The 16,438-nt window shown below is 60.2% G+C and overlaps 1 protein-coding gene across 1 annotated transcript in view; it reads left to right on the top strand.

Moving 5' to 3' along the window:
- The first annotated feature begins 1,545 nt into the window (after positions 1 to 1,545).
- Positions 1,546 to 16,438, top strand: part of POLR2A (RNA polymerase II subunit A) — a 36,210-nt gene continuing 21,317 nt past the window's right edge. The window contains exons 1-9 of the mRNA XM_075489569.1: positions 1,546 to 1,761; positions 3,341 to 3,509; positions 4,482 to 4,576; positions 6,349 to 6,552; positions 8,770 to 8,992; positions 9,969 to 10,152; positions 11,871 to 12,042; positions 14,502 to 14,607; positions 16,031 to 16,236. Of these exons, the coding sequence (XP_075345684.1) occupies positions 1,561 to 1,761; positions 3,341 to 3,509; positions 4,482 to 4,576; positions 6,349 to 6,552; positions 8,770 to 8,992; positions 9,969 to 10,152; positions 11,871 to 12,042; positions 14,502 to 14,607; positions 16,031 to 16,236 (1,560 nt within the window). The 5' untranslated portion in view covers positions 1,546 to 1,560. The remainder of the gene's footprint in view (positions 1,762 to 3,340; positions 3,510 to 4,481; positions 4,577 to 6,348; positions 6,553 to 8,769; positions 8,993 to 9,968; positions 10,153 to 11,870; positions 12,043 to 14,501; positions 14,608 to 16,030; positions 16,237 to 16,438) is intronic.

The following is a 16,438-nucleotide window of genomic DNA, read 5'->3' as shown; positions in this document are numbered from 1 at the left end:
CGTTGGGCTGCGGAGGGGTTTTGGGGGGCTGGCAGGGGGTCCACAGGCTCTCAGATGAGATTTGGGGGGCTGGCAGGGGGTCGTCAGGGCATGAGGTGGGATTTGGGGGGCTGGCAGGGGGTCCACAGGCTCTCAGATGGGATTTGGGGGGCTGATGGGGTGTCCCTGGGCTGCGGAAGGGTTTTGGGGGGCTGGCAGGGGGTCTTCAGGAGGTGAGGTGGGATTTGGGGGGCTGCTGGGGTGTCCCTGGGCTGCGGAGGGGTTTTGGGGTGTCTTTGGGCTGTGCTGGGGAGGATTTGGGGTCCTTAGGGGTTCTCCTTGATTATCGGGAAGGTTTTTGGGGGTATTTTGAGACATTTTTGGGTTGTGGTGGGAAGATTTGGGGCCCTTATGGGGTGTCCTTGCCCAGTCGAAAGCTTTTTGGGGTGTTTTGGGGTGTCTTTGGGCTGTGCTGGGGAGGATTTGGGGTCCTTAGGGGTTCTCCTTGATTATCGGGAAGGTTTTTGGGGGTATTTTGAGACATTTTTGGGCTGTGGTGGGAAGATTTGGGGTCCTTAAGGGATGTCCATGCCCAGTCAAAAGCGTTTTGGGGTGTTTTGGGGTATTTTTGGGCTGTGGTGGGAGGATTTGGGGTCCTTAGGGTTCTCCTTGATTATCAGGATGGTTTTTGGGGGTATTTTGAGACATTTTTGGGCTGTGGTGGGAAGATTTGGGGTCCTTATGGGGTGTCCTTGCCCAGTCGAAAGCTTTTTGGGGTGTTTTGGGGTGTCTTTGGGCTGTGGTGGGAGGATTTGGGGCCCTTATGGGGTGTCCTTGCCCAGTCGAAAGCTTTTTGGGGTGTTTTAGGGTATTTTTGGGCTGTGCTGGGGAGGATTTGGGGTCCTTAGGGGTTCTCCTTGATTATCGGGAAGGTTTTTGGGGGTATTTTGGGACATTTTTGGGCTGTGGTGGGAGGATTTGGGGTCCTTATGGGGTGTCCTTGCCCAGTCGAAAGCTTTTTGGGGTGTCTTTGGGCTGTGCTGGGGAGGATTTGGGGTCCTTAGGGGTTCTACTTGATTATCGGGAAGGTTTTTGGGGGTATTTTGAGACATTTTTGGGCTGTGGTGGGAAGATTTGGGGTCCTTATGGGGTGTCCTTGCCCAGTCGAAAGCTTTTTGGGGTGTTTTGGGGTATTTTTGGGCTGTGCTGGGGAGGATTTGGGGTCCTTAGGAGTTCTCCTTGATTATCGGGAAGGTTTTTGGGGGTATTTTGGGGTATCTTTGGGCCGTGGAAGAAGAATTTGGGGTGTCCCTGCTTTGTAGGAGAACTTGGAAGAGATGTTGGGGCATCTTTGGGTTGTGGTGGGAGGATTTGGGCTTCTTCTGACATCTCCATGATCAACGGGAAGCGTTTTGGGGTATTTTGAGGCATCTTTGGGGTTGCAGTGGGAAGATCTGGGGTGTCCCTGGCCTGCAGGAGAGCTTGGAGGAGGGTTTTTGGGGGGGGGGGGGGGGCACCTTTGCGCCATGGCTGGTTTTTTTGGGGTGCTGACGGGGTGTCCCCGATCTACAGGGGGAGGTGATGAACCTGCTGATGTTCCTCTCGACGTGGGATGGGAAGGTCCCCCAACCCGCCATCCTGAAACCTCGTCCCCTCTGGACGGGCAAGCAGATCTTCTCCCTTATCATCCCTGGACACATCAACTGCATCCGCACCCACAGCACCCACCCCGATGACGAGGACAGCGGGCCCTACAAGCACATCTCCCCTGGGGACACCAAGGTGGGGGACGTCTGGGGTGGTCGTAGGGGTGGAGTGGGTGGGGAAACTTTTGGGGTGGACCTTGGGTGGGTGATGGGTGCTCTGAGGTGGTTTGGTGGGACTTGAGGGTGCTCTGGGGTGGGTTGGTGAGGCAGAAGGGTGGTCTGGGGGGGCTTGGTGGGACGTGAGGAAGGTCTGGGGGGGCTTGGTGGGACGTGAGGAAGATCTGGGGGGGCTTGGGACACGAGGGTGGTCTGGGGGTCTTGGTGGGACACAAGGGTGGTCTGAGGGGGCTTGGTGGGATGTGAGGAAGGTCTGGGGGGGCTTGGTGGGACGTGAGGAAGGTCTGGGGGGGCTTGGTGGGACGTGAGGAAGATCTGGGGGGTCTTGGTGGGATGTGAGGAAGGTCTGAGGGGGCTTGGTGGGACGTGAGGAAGGTCTGGGGGGGCTTGGTGGGACACAAGGGTGGTCTGGGGAGACTTGGTGGGACGTGAGGAAGGTCTGGGGGGGCTTGGTGGGACGTGAGGAAGATCTGGGGGGGCTTGGTGGGATGTGAGGAAGGTCTGAGGGGGCTTGGTGGGACGTGAGGAAGATCTGGGGGGGCTTGGGACATGAGGGTGGTGTGGGGGTCGTGGTGGGACACAAGAGTGGTCTAGGGAGACTTGGTGGGACGTGAGGAAGGTCTGGGGGGGCTTGGTGGGACGTGAGGAAGGTCTGGGGGGTCTTGGTGGGACACAAGGGTGGTCTGGGGAGACTTGGTGGGACGTGAGGAAGATCTGGGGGGGCTTGGTGGGACGTGAGGAAGGTCTGGGGGGTCTTGGTGGGACGTGAGGGTGGTCTGAGGGGGCTTGGTGGGACGTGAGGAAGATCTGGGGGGGCTTGGGACATGAGGGTGGTCTGGGGGTCTTGGTGGGACACAAGGGTGGTCTGGGGGGGCTTGGTGGGATGTGAGGAAGGTCTGGGGAGACTTGGTGGGACGTGAGGAAGGTCTGGGGGGTCTTGGTGGGACGTGAGGGTGGTCTGAGGGGGCTTGGTGGGACGTGAGGAAGATCTGGGGGGGCTTGGGACATGAGGGTGGTCTGGGGGTCTTGGTGGGACGCAAGGGTGGTCTGGGGGGGCTTGGTGGGATGTGAGGAAGGTCTGGGGAGACTTGGTGGGACACAAGGGTGGTCTGGGGGGGCTTGGTGGGACTTGAGAGTGGTCTGGAGGGGTTTGGGTGGTTGGGGGGACACTGAGTTGGGTCTAGGGGGGTGTCCTAGGGTGGGTCTAGAGCTGTAGCGGGTGGGGGAAGAGGGTATGGAGGACTTTTGGAGTGGTTGGGGGGGGACCCTTGGGTGTGATGGGTGCTCTGAAGGGCTTGGTGGGACATGAGGGTGCTCAAGGGGGCTTGGTGGGACGTGAAGGGGCTTGGGGGTGTTCTAGGGGGGTTTGGTGGAGATCCTAGATTGGAGGAAGCCTCGGGGGTGGGTGAAGGGGGTTCAGAGGACCCTTGGGGTGGCTGGAGGACACAAGGGTCCTCCAGAGTGGTTGGGTCAATCAACCTCTGGAGATTGCGGTGGGGGGGGTGGGGAGACACGGACCTGACACCCCCTTTTTGTAGGTAATCGTGGAGAACGGGGAGCTGATCATGGGCATCCTCTGCAAGAAGTCTTTGGGCACCTCGGCGGGTTCCTTGGTCCATATCTCCTACCTGGAGATGGGACATGACACCACCCGCCTCTTCTACAGCAACATCCAAACCGTCATCAACAACTGGCTCCTCATCGAGGGTCAGCGTGGACCCAGGAAGGGGAGGGGGCCTCTGGGGTGGGGTGGGGGGGGTGCATGGACCCCTCTTGGAGATCCAAGCATCTGGGGACCTTCTCTGTGGGGTGGGGGTGGGGTGCATGGACCCCTCTTGGAGATCTAAGCATCTGGGCACCTTCTCGGTGGGGTGGGGTGGGGGTGGTGGTGGTGCATGGACCCCTCTTGGAGATCCAAGCATCTGGGCACCTTCTCGGTGGGGTGGGGGGGGGGGGGGTGGTGCATGGACCCCTCTTGGAGATCCAAGCATCTGGGGACCTTCTCTGTGGGGTGGGGGTGGGGTGCATGGACCCCTCTTGGAGATCCAAGCATCTGGGCACCTTCTCGGTGGGGTGGGGTGGTGGTGGTAGTGGTGCATGGACCCCTCTTGGAGATCCAAGCATCTGGGCACCTTCTCGGTGGGGTGGGGGTGCGGGGGGGGGTGGGGTGCATGGACCCCTCTTGGAGATCCAAGCATCTGGGGACCTTCTCGGTGGGGTGGGGTGGGGGTGGGGGTGGTGCACGGACCCCTCTTGGAGATCCAAGCATCTGGGGACCTTCTCTGTGGGGGGGGGGGGGGGGGGGGGGGTGGTGGGGTGCATGGACCCCTCTTGGAGATCCAAGCATCTGGGCACCTTCTCACACCCCATTTTTGTGGGGCAGAAGGGACTTGGGTGTCCGTGGGGCTCTTGGACCTCATTCTTTGGGGCAACAAGGACCCGGGTGTGGGGGGGGTGGATCTTGGACCCCCTTTTTTTGGCGCTACGAGGACCTCGTTGTCCCCCTTTTTTTGGCTACGTGGACCCAAGTATCTCCCCTGGGGTGAGGAGAACGTGGTAGAGGATTGGTTTGGGGGTGTGAGGAGCACCCTGGTGGGTGGGGGACAGGATATAGGGTGGGGACCACCCTAAGGTGGGGGGCACCCACCTGACCCCCCCCCCCCCATGTCCCCCCTCCAGGCCACACCATCGGCATTGGGGACTCCATCGCTGATGCCAAGACCTACCAGGACATCCAGAACACCATCAAGAAGGCCAAGCAAGATGTCATTGAGGTGGGTTGTGGGGGGTTTTTTGGGGGGCGGGGGGGGCTCCCTGGGGTTTTTGGGGGGCCTGAGTGATGCTGTGGGGGATCCCCTGGTTGGAATTTGGGGTTCCTTCGGAGGGGGGGGGGCTGTGAGATCTGGGGGGCTGACGGGGGGGGGTGGAGTTGAGGGACTCCACTTGGTGGTGGTGGGGGTCCCAGCGAGTTGGGGGGGAGGGACCTCCGAAGGGATTTTGGGGTGTTTCCCAAAGTTTTGGGTACCCCCTGTATCTCTGCGGGGTTTTGGGGTGCCCCGGTGATGCTGTGGGATTGAGGAAGGATTTAAGGTTCTCCCTTGGAGTCTCCTCAATGATCCCGAGACGTTTTGGGGGGCTTCCTGCGGTTTTAGGGCACCCCTAGTGATAGCAGGAAGGTTTTTGGGGTACTTCCTGGGGATTTGGAGCACCCACAGTTCCCCTAGGACATTTTTGGGGTGCTCCCTGGGGTTTTGGGGCATCCCCAGTTCCCCTAGGCCATTTTTGGGGTGCTCTTGGGGGTTTTGGAGCATCCGTAGTTCCCCTAGGACATTTTTGGGGTGCTCCCTGGGGTTTTGGAGCACCCACAGTTCCCCTAGGCCATTTTTGGGGTGCTCTTGGGGGTTTTGGATCATTACCCAGGGATCCTGGGACATTTTGGGGTGCTCTTGGGGGTTTTGGAGCACCCACAGTTCCCCCAGGACATTTTTGGGGTGCTCTTGGGGGTTTTGGATCATTACCCAGGGATCCTGAGACATTTTGGGGTGCTCCCTGGGGTTTTGGAGCATCCATAGTTCCCCTAGGTCATTTTTGGGGTGCTCTTGGGGGTTTTGGAGCACCCACAGTTCCCCTAGGTCATTTTTGGGGTGCTCCCTGGGGTTTTGGAGCATCCCCAGTTCCCCTAGGCCATTTTTGGGGTGTTCTTGGGGGTTTTGGAGCACCCACAGTTCCCCTAGGTCATTTTTGGGGTGCTCTTGGGGGTTTTGGAGCATCTGTAGTTCCCCCAGGACATTTTTGGGGTGCTCTTGGGGGTTTGGGATCATTATCCAGGGATCCTGAGACATTTTGGGGTGTTCCCTGGGGTTTTGGAGCATCCGTAGTTCCCCTGCGCCATTTTTGGGGTGCTCTTGGGGGTTTTGGAGCACCCACAGTTCCCCTGCGCCATTTTTGGGGTGCTCTTGGGGGTTTTGGAGCACCCACAGTTCCCCCAGGACATTTTTGGGGTGCTCTTGGGGGTTTTGGAGCACCCACAGTTCCCCTGTGCCATTTTTGGGGTGCTCCTGGGGGTTTTGGAGCACCCACAGTTCCCCTGCGCCATTTTTGGGGTGCTCTTGGGGGTTTTGGAGCACCCACAGTTCCCCCAGGACATTTTTGGGGTGCTCTTGGGGGTTTTGGAGCACCCACAGTTCCCCTGCGCCATTTTTGGGGTGCTCTTGGGGGTTTTGGAGCACCCACAGTTCCCCTGCGCCATTTTTGGGGTGCTCTTGGGGGTTTTGGAGCACCCACAGTTCCCCTAGGCCATTTTTGGGGTGCTCTCTTGGGGTTTTCGAGTGTCCCCAACGATTCCAGGAGGGTTTTGGGGCGCTCCCCAACCCCTTTTAGCGCACCCCCAACCCCCCCCCCCCCCCCCCAGGACGCTTTGAGATCCTCCATAGATGGTTTTCACCACTCCCACCCCCCTGGAGACATCTTGGGGTACTCCCGGAGTTTCGGGGTGCCCCAGTGACACCATGGGGGGGGGTGTGGGTGTTCCTGGTGGGGTTGGTAGGTCATCGAGAAGGCCCACAACAACGAACTGGAGCCCACCCCGGGGAACACGCTGCGGCAGACCTTCGAGAACCAGGTCAACCGCATCCTCAATGACGCCCGTGACAAGACGGGTTCCTCCGCCCAGAAGTCCCTCTCCGAGTACAACAACTTCAAGTCCATGGTGGTGTCGGGTGCCAAAGGTTCCAAGATCAACATCTCTCAGGTATTTTTTGGGGGGGTGGGGGACGACCCCTACGGGGTCTCGGGGAACCCCTATGGGACTTGGGGCGTGCCAGGAGGATCTCAATGGGGTTTGAGAATGTTCTTATGGGGCTTAGTGGACCATGTCAGGGTCATCACGGTGCTCCGTGCTGGTTTTGGGTACTAAAAGCTCCAAGATCAACACCTCTGAGATCTTGGGGGGGGTTCTCTCTGGTCTTGGGGGGCCCCTATGGGGTCTAAGGGAGGTGCCAGGAGGATCTCTGTGGGGTTTGGGAGGGTTCCTGTTGGGTTTTGGAGACCTCTGTGGGGTCCTCTTGAGGGTCTGGTGTTGGGCACAAAGACCTCCAAGAAGAACATGTCCCGGGTCTTGGGGGGCTCTATGGGGTCTTGGGGGGCTCTATGGGGTCTGGGGGGACCCCTATAGGGTCTGGGGGATGCCAGGAGGATCTCTGTGGGGTTTGGGAGGGTTCCTGTTGGCTTTTGGAGACCTCTGTGGGGTCCTCTTGAGGGTGTGTGGTAGTGCTGGGCATGAAGACCTCCAAGAAGAACATCTCCCAGGTCTTGGGGGGCTCTATGGGGTCTTGGGGGGCCCCTATAGGGTCTGGGGGATGCCAGGAGGATCTCTGAGGGGTTTGGGAGGGTTCCTGTTGGCTTTTGGAGACCTCTGTGGGGTCCTCTTGAGGGTGTGTGGTATTGCTGAGCATGAAGACCTCCAAGAAGAACATCTCCCAGGTCTTGGGGGGCTCTATGGGGTCTTGGGGGGCCCCTATAGGGTCTGGGGGGTGCCAGGAGGATCTCTGTGGGGTTTGGGAGGGTTCCTGTTGGGTTTTGGAGACCTCTGTGGGGTCCTCTTGAGGGTCTGGTGTTGGGCACAAAGACCTCCAAGAAGAACATGTCCCAGGTCTTGGGGGGCTCTATGGGGTCTTGGGGGGCTCTACGGGGTCTTGGGGGGCCCCTATAGGGTCTGGGGGGTGCCAGGAGGATCTCTGTGGGGTTTTGGAGGGTTCCTGTTGGCTTTTGGAGACCTCTGTGGGGTCCTCTTGAGGGTCTGTGGTAGTGCTGGGCATGAAGACCTCCAAGAAGAACATCTCCCAGGTCTTGGGGGGCCCTATAGGGTCTGGGGGATGCCAGGAGGATCTCTGAGGGGTTTGGGAGGATCCCTGTGGGATTTTGGGGATCTCTGGGGCCCTCACGGGGGTCCGTGGGTGCCAAAGGTTCCATGGTGAACATCTCCCAGGTACGTTGGGGGTTTCTACAGGCCCTTGGGACGTTCCCTGCAGGGATCTGGGATCCCACCTAAGAGGTCTGGGGGACCCGGTTGATCACTGGGGGTCCAAGGGGATGCTATGGGTCATGGTGGTGGTCCATGGTGACGTTGGTCTCCATGGTGAACATCTCCCAGGTACGTTGGGGATCCCTACAGGCCCTTGGGACGTTCCCTGCGGGGATCTGGGATCCCACCTGAGAGGTCTGGGGGACCGGGTTGATCACTGGGGGTCCAAGGGGGACCCCGTGGGTCATCATGGTCGTCCATGGTGACGTTGGCCTCCATGGTGAACATCTCCCAGGTACGTTGGGGATCCCTACGGGCCCACAGGACCTTCCCTATGGGGATCAGGGATTCCTATGGAGTCGGGGGGGACCAAGTTGATCACCGTGGGTCTTGAGGGTTCCCTGTGGGGTCCAGGGGGGACCCCGTGGGTCATGGTGGTGGTCCATGGTGACGTTGGTCTCCATGGTGAACATCTCCCAGGTACGTTGGGGGTCCCTACAGGCCCTTGGGACGTTCCCTGCAGGGATCTGGGATCCCACCTGAGAGGTTTGGGGGACCGGGTTGATCACTGGGGGTCCAGGAGGATGCTATGGGTCATGGTGGTGGTCCATGGTGACGTTGGTCTCCATGGTGAACATCTCCCAGGTACGTTGGGGGTCCCTACAGGCCCTTGGGACGTTCCCTGCGGGGATCTGGGATCCCATCTAAGAGGTTTGGGGACCCGGTTGATCACTGGGGTGTCCAAGGGGGACCCCGTGGGTCATCATGGTGGTCCATGGTGACATTGGCCTCCATGGTGAACATCTCCCAGGTACATTGGGGATCCCTACGGGCCCTTGGGACATTCCCGATGTAGATCAGTGATCTTTATGAGGTCTGGGGGTGCCCCTGCTGCACCCCCCCCCACTCCACCAACCACGTGTCCCCCCCATGTCCCCCCGGCAGGTGATTGCGGTGGTGGGGCAGCAGAACGTGGAGGGCAAGCGGATCCCTTTTGGCTTCAAGCACCGCACGCTGCCCCACTTCATCAAGGACGATTACGGCCCCGAAAGCCGGGGCTTCGTGGAGAACTCCTACCTGGCCGGCCTCACCCCCACCGAGTTCTTCTTCCACGCCATGGGTGGTCGTGAGGGTCTCATCGACACCGCCGTCAAGACGGCCGAGACCGGTCAGCCCCCCCCCCCAACCCCAGGACCACCCGTCTTTTCCATGTACCCCCCACCGTGGTGGACTCATCTTCATGGGGCCACCAAGTGCTGTAGATCCTCCCTGGAGCCCCCTCCCCCTCCCTATGCGTGCCTCTACCTCGTCATGGGGTCCTCTGTGACCCCCAGACCCCAAACCCTCCCCAGATGTCTCCTGGGGACCCCCAATGCTCTTCAGGACCCCCAGATGCCCCCCCCCAAGGACTCTTAGACCTTCCTCAGGGATCTCTGTACCCCCACCTTTCCTCTCTGGAGCCCCCCAGGGACCCCCAAACCCTCCCCAGATGTCTCCTGGGGACCCCCAATGCTCTTCAGGACCCCCAACCTCTCCCCAGATGCCCCCCTCCCCCCAAGGACTCTTAGATCTTCCTCAGGGATCTCTGTGCCCCCACCTTTCCTCTCTGGAGCCCCCCAGGGACCCCCAAACTCTCCCCAGATGCACCCCAAAGCCTTCCAGGACCCCCAACCCCTCCCCAGAGCTCCCTGTGGCCACATCTATGTCCCCTGAGGATCCCTGTGTCCCCACCTTTCTTCTCTGGAGCCACCTAGGGACCCCCAAACCTTCCCCAGATGCCTCCTGGGGCCCCCTGAAGCCCTCCAGGACCCCCAACCCTTCCCCAGATCCCCCTGGGACTCTCAGACCTTTCCCAGGGTTCCTTTTGTCCCCCCCTTTCCTCCAGGGACCCCCAAACCCTCCCCAGATTCCTCCTGGGGGGCCCCCCAAAGGCCTTCAGGACCCCCAATCCTTCCCCAAATCCTCCTTTTGCCCTATTTATTCCCCCTGAAGATGGCTGTGTCCCCACTTTTCTTCTCTGGAGCCACCCAGGGACCCCCAAACCCTCCCCAGATGCCTCCTGAGGACCTCCCAAAGTCCTCCAGGACCCTTGACTGCTCCCCCAGGAGTGACGACGTGTCCCCCCCCCCCCATCCCCCTCGCAGGGTACATCCAACGGCGGCTGATCAAGTCGATGGAGTCGGTGATGGTCAAGTACGACGCGACGGTCCGTAACTCCATCAACCAGGTGGTGCAGCTGCGCTACGGGGAGGACGGGCTGGCGGGCGAGAGCGTCGAGTTCCAGAACCTGGCCACCCTCAAGCCCTCCAACAAGGCCTTCGAGAAGAAGTGAGGGGTCCCCTGCCTGTGGCAGGACGCGGGTTTTTTTGGGTGGGGGGATGTCCCAGAGCGTGGTGCAGTCCTTGGGGGGGTGCCAGCAGCCTGCTGCCTTGGAGCTGAGCCCGTCTTGGGGTCCAAGAGCTGCTCGTTCTGAGAGCTGGACCCATCTTGGTGTCCTCGAGCTGCTCCTTCCGAGAGCTGGACCCATCTTGGTGTCCTCGAGCTGCTCCTTCCAAGAGCTGGACCCATCTTGGGGTCCCTGAGCTGCTCCTCCCCAACTTGGAGCCCACGTTGGTGTCCCCAAGCTGCTCCTCCCCAACTTGGAGCCCACGTTGGTGTCCCCAAGCTGCTCCTCCCCAACTTGGAGCCCATGTTGGTGTCCCCAAGCTGCTCCTCCCCAAAGTGGGACCTGTGTTGGTGTCCCCAAGCTGCTTCTCCCCAACTTGGAGCCCACGTTGGTGTCCCCAAGCTGCTTCTCCCCAACTTGGAGCCCACGTTGGTGTCCCCAAGCTGCTCCTCCCCAACTTGGAGCCCACGTTGGTGTCCCCAAGCTGCTCCTCCCCAACTTGGAGCCCATGTTGGTGTCCCCAAGCTGCTCCTCCCCAAAGTGGGACCTGTGTTGGTGTCCCCAAGCTGCTCCTCCCCAACTTGGAGCCCACGTTGGTGTCCCCAGGCAGCTCCTCCCCAATGTGGGTCATGTTTTGCTAACCCTAAGCTGCTCGTCACCAAGGTGGACCCATGTTGGTGTCCCCACGCTGTTCCTCCACAGAGCTGGGTGTATTTTGATGTCCCCAAGCTGCTCCTCCCCAACTTGGAGCCCACGTTGGTGTCCCCAAGCTGCTCCTCCCCAAAGTGGGACCTGTGTTGGTGTCCCCAAGCTGCTCCTCCCCAACTTGGAGCCCACGTTGGTGTCCCCAAGCTGCTCTTCCCCAACTTGGAGCCCATGTTGGTGTCCCCAAGCTGCTTCTCCCCAAAGTGGGACCTGTGTTGGTGTCCCCAAGCTGCTTCTCCCCAACTTGGAGCCCATGTTGGTGTCCCCAAGCTGCTCCTCCCCAAAGTGGGTCATGTTTTGCTAACCCTAAGCTGCTCCTCACCAAGGTGGACCCATGTTGGTGTCCCCAGGCTGTTCCTCCACAGAGCTGGGTGTATTTTGATGTCCCCAAGCTGCTCCTCCCCAACTTGGAGCCCATGTTGGTGTCCCCAAGCTGCTCCTCCCCAAAGTGGGACCTGTGTTGGTGTCCCCAAGCTGCTTCTCCCCAACTTGGAGCCCACGTTGGTGTCCCCAAGCTGCTCCTCCTCAACCTGGGTCACATTTTTGCTAACCCCAAGCTGCTCCTCGCCAAGGTGGACCCATGTTGGTGTCCCCAGGCTGTTCCTCCACAGAGCTGGGTGTATTTTGATGTCCCCAAGCTGCTCCTCCCCAACTTGGAGCCCATGTTGGTGTCCCCAAGCTGCTCCTCCCCAAAGTGGGACCTGTGTTGGTGTCCCTAAGCTGCTTCTCCCCAACTTGGAGCCCACGTTGGTGTCCCCAAGCTGCTCCTCCTCAACCTGGGTCACGTTTTTGCTAACCCCAAGCTGCTCCTCGCCAAGTTGGCCCCATGTTGATGTCCCAAGCTGCTCTTCCCCCCCCCCCCCCCACAAGTGTCTTCTCCACCCCCAAGCCCCTCGCACCCATGTCCCTGTCCCCTGCCGTCTACCACGTGCGTTGTGTCCCCTCCCCGCCCCAGGTTCAAGTTCGACTACACCAACGAGCGGGCGCTGCGGCGGACGCTGCAGGAAGAGTTGGTCAAGGACATCCTCTCCAACGCCCACATCCAGAACGAGCTCGAGCGCGAGTTCGAGAAGATGCGAGAGGACCGCGAGGTCTTGCGGGTCATCTTCCCTACCGGCGACAGCAAGGTGAACCCCACAGGGGCACCCCCAAACCCCCCACCCCCCCCCCCCCAAGAGCACCCACACCCCCATTCGGCACCCTGAGGGGCTCTGAACCTCCACGGGGACCTCCCTGGTGGTGCCACCACCCCTTTTTTTTGGGGATGCTGGATGCGCGACCAGTCATCGCTTCTGTTTTGGGGTGCTGCCTCCGCTCCAGCCCCCCCTTTTTTTTGGGTGTAGTAGGAAGCAGTGAACCCCCCCTTTCTTTGCGGGTGCCCTTTTTGGGGTGCTGCCCCTCTTCCTGGCCCCCTTTTTGGGGTGTAGTAAGAAGCTGTCAACCCCCCCCCTTACCTTAGGGGTACCCTTTTTGGGGTGCTTGCCCCATTTTTGGTGTGTATCAGGAAGCCGTGAACCCCCTTTTCTTTCCACGTGCCCATTTTGGGGTGCTGCCCCCCCCTCCTCACCCCCTTTTTTGGGGTGTAGCAGGAAGCCATGAACCCCCATTGCCTTGCGGGTGCTGTCTTTGGGGTGCTACCTGTCTTTCTCACCCCCTTTTTGGGGTGCAGCAAGAAGCCCTGAACCCCCCTTGCCTTGTAGGTGCCCTTTTTGGGGTGCTGCCCCTGCTCCTGGCCCCCCTTTTTGGGGTGCTGGCACCCTCCGTGGCCCAAAGTTGGGGAAACCAACCCCAAATCTCCCTTTTTTGAGTATGTTCACCTACCACAGCCCTGATTTTGGGGTGCTGACCCCTAATTTGGGGTGCTGACCCCCCCATTTCAAGGCACGGACCCCCCTGTACCCCTATTTTGGGGCTGCAGACCCTTGATAGCTGTATTTTAGGGTGCTAGCGCTGAGTTATTGGGGTGCAGATCCCCTTGTGGTCCTGATTTGGGGGTGCAGACCCCTGACTCCCCCTTTTTGGGGTGTTGACCACCCCATTTCATGGCACGGACCCCCCCGTACCCCTGATTTGGGGGTGCAGACCCCTGACTCCCCCCTTTTGGGGCGCTGACCACCCCATTTCATGGCGTGGACCCCCCTGTACCCCCGATTTGGGGGTGCAGACCCCTGATACCCCTATTTTTGGGTGCTAGTGCTGAGTTATTGGGGTGCAGATCCCCTTGTGGTCCTGATTTGGGGGTGCAGACCCCTGACTCCCCCCTTTTGGGGCGCTAACTCCCATTGTTTCTGGGGTGCTTGCTCCCTCCATGGCCCAAATTTGGGGAAACCAACCCCAAATCTCCCTTTTCTGAGTATGTTCACCTACCACAGCTCTGATTTTGGGGTGCTGACCCCTAATTTGGGGTGCTGACCCCCCCATTTCAAGGCACGGACCCCCCTGTACCCCTATTTTGGGGCTGCAGACCCTTGATAGCTGTATTTTAGGGTGCTAGCGCTGAGTTATTGGGGTGCAGATCCCCTTGTGGTCCTGATTTGGGGGTGCAGACCCCTGACTCCCCCCTTTTGGGGCGCTGACCACCCCATTTCATGGCACGGACCCCCCTGTACCCCTGATTTGGGGGTGCAGACCCCTGACTCCCCCCTTTTGGGGCGCTGACCACCCCATTTCATGGCACGGACCCCCCTGTACCCCTGATTTGGGGGTGCAGACCCCTGATACCCCTATTTTTGGGTGCTAGCGCTGAGTTATTGGGGTGCAGATCCCCTTGTGGTCCTGATTTGGGGGTGCAGACCCCTGACTCCCCCCTTTTGGGGCACTGACCACCCCATTTCATGGCATGGACCCCCCTGTACCCCTGATTTGGGGGTGCAGACCCCTGATACCCCTATTTTTGGGTGCTAGCGCTGAGTTATTGGGGTGCAGATCCCCTTGTGGTCCTGATTTGGGGGTGCAGACCCCTGACTCCCCCCTTTTGGGGTGCCGACCACCCCATTTCATGGCACGGACCCCCCTGTACCCCTGATTTGGGGGTGCAGACCCCTGACTCCCCCCTTTTGGGGCGCTGACCACCCCATTTCATGGCATGGACCCCCCTGTACCCCCGATTTGGGGGTGCAGACCCCTGATACCCCTATTTTTGGGTGCTAGCGCTGAGTTATTGGGGTGCAGATCCCCTTGTGGTCCTGATTTGGGGGTGCAGACCCCTGACTCCCCCTTTTTGGGGTGTTGACCACCCCATTTCATGGCACGGACCCCCCCTGTACCCCTGATTTGAGGGTGCAGACCCCTGACTCCCCCCTTTTGGGGCGCTGACCACCCCATTTCATGGCATGGACCCCCCTGTACCCCTGATTTGGGGGTGCAGACCCCTGATACCCCTATTTTTGGGTGCTAGCGCTGAGTTATTGGGGTGCAGATCCCCTTGTACCCCTGATTTGGGGGTGCAGACCCCTGACTCCCCCCTTTTGGGGTGCCGACCACCCCATTTCATGGCACGGACCCCCCTGTACCCCTGATTTGGGGGTGCAGACCCCTGACTCCCCTATTTTGGGGTGCTGACCCCCCGTTTCTCCCCCCCACCCAGGTCGTGCTCCCCTGTAACCTGCTGCGGATGATCTGGAACGCCCAGAAAATTTTCCACATCAACTCGCGCCTCCCTTCCGACCTGCACCCCGTCAAGGTGGTGGAGGGTAAGTTGGGGGGGGCCCACTCCCCAAATTGAGGGGGGTCCTGAGCCCAGAAGGATGTTTTGGGGGGGTCTGAGGGGATCCCCAGGAGGGGGCCAGGGGATCTGGGGACCCCCATGACTCCTTAAGAAGACCTTAGGGGACTTTCAGGATTTCTCATGACCCCCAAGAGGGTGCTGGGGGACTTGGAGGACCCCCAAGAGGGTGCTGGGGGACTTGGAGGACCCCCAAGAAGGTTTTGGGGGACTTGAGGACCCCAGTGACCCCCAAAAAGGTTCTGGAGGACTTGACCCCCAAGAAGGTTCTGTGGGGTATGCAGGACCTCCATGAAGGTTTTGGGGGACTTGAGGACCCCAGTGACCCCCAAGAAGGTGCTGGGGGACGTGCAGGACCTCCATGAAGGTTCTGGAGGACTTGAGGACCCCACTGACCCCCAAGAAGGTGCTGGGGGACGTGCAGGACCTCCATGAAGGTTCTGGAGGACTTGAGGACCCCACTGACCCCCAAGAAGGTGCTGGGGGACGTGCAGAACATCCATGAAGGTTCTGGGGGACTTGAGAACCCTGGTGACTCCCATCAAGGTTCTGGGGGACTTGAGGACCCCCAAGAAGGTGCTGGGGGATGTGTAGGACCTTCATGAAGGTTCTGGAGGACTTGAGGACCCCACTGACCCCCAGGAAGGTGCTGGAGGACTTGAGGACCCCCAAGAAGCTGCTGGGGGACATGCAGGGCCCCCATGAAGGTTCTGGAGGACTTGAGGACCCCAATGACCCCCCCAGAAGGTTCTGGAGGACATGCAGGACCTCCATGAAGGTTCTGGGGGACTTGAGAACCCTGGTGACCCCCATGAAGGTTCTGGGGGACTTGAGGACCCCCATGAAGGTTCTGGGGGTCTTGAGGACCCCCTAGAAGGTGCTGGGGGACGTGTAGGACCTTCATGAAGGTTCTGGAGGACTTGAGGACCCCAGTGACCCCCAAGAAGGTGCTGGGGAACTTGGAGGACCCCCAGGAAGACACCAGGGGACTTGGAGGATCCCTTTCATCTCTAGGAATGTGTTGGGGGGACTCGTGGGACCTCCATGATCCCCAGGAAGGTCCCAAGGGACTTGAGGAACCCCAGGAAGGTGCTGGGGGTGGGGTGGGGGGCACTTGAGGACCCCCAGAAAGGTACCGGAGGATTTGAAGGACCCCAATAACCCCTAGGAAGCTGCTGGGGGATGTGCAAGACCCCCAGGAAGGTGCTGGGTGACTTGGAGAACCTCAATGTTCTCCACAAAGGTGTTGTGGCACGTGATGAGCCCCTGCGAGGTGCTGGGTGACACGCAAGACCTCCGAGAAGGTTCTGAGGGACTTGAGGACCCCTAGAAACCTTCTGCCCCCCCTTCGCAGCCCCCCCCCCCCCTAATTCTCCTCCTGTTTTTATCAGGGGTGAAGGAGCTGAGTCGCAAGCTGGTGATCGTGAACGGGGACGACCCGCTGAGCCGGCAGGCGCAGGAGAACGCCACGTTGCTCTTCAACATCCACCTCCGCTCCACCCTCTGCAGCCGCCGCATGGTGGAGGAGTTCCGGCTCAGCGGGGAGGCCTTCGACTGGCTGCTGGGGGAGATCGAGTCCAAGTTCAACCAGGCCATCGTGAGTGGGGAAAGGGGGGAGCGGCAAATTTAGGGGTCGGGGGGGGGGGGATTGAGGGGGTTTAGGGAGCAGATGTGGGGGTTTGGGGGTGAGATCAGGGGGTCTGGAGGGCAGATCTGGGGGATTTGGGGGGCTCTGGGGGTGCGATCTGGGGGTTTGGGGTGCGATCTGGGGGTTTGGGGAGAAGATGAGGGGCTCTGGG

Source organism: Mycteria americana, unplaced genomic scaffold (genome assembly GCF_035582795.1).
Source record: "Mycteria americana isolate JAX WOST 10 ecotype Jacksonville Zoo and Gardens unplaced genomic scaffold, USCA_MyAme_1.0 Scaffold_204, whole genome shotgun sequence".
Taxonomy (NCBI): domain Eukaryota; kingdom Metazoa; phylum Chordata; class Aves; order Ciconiiformes; family Ciconiidae; genus Mycteria; species Mycteria americana.
This window is presented reverse-complemented; position numbering and strand designations above follow the sequence as displayed.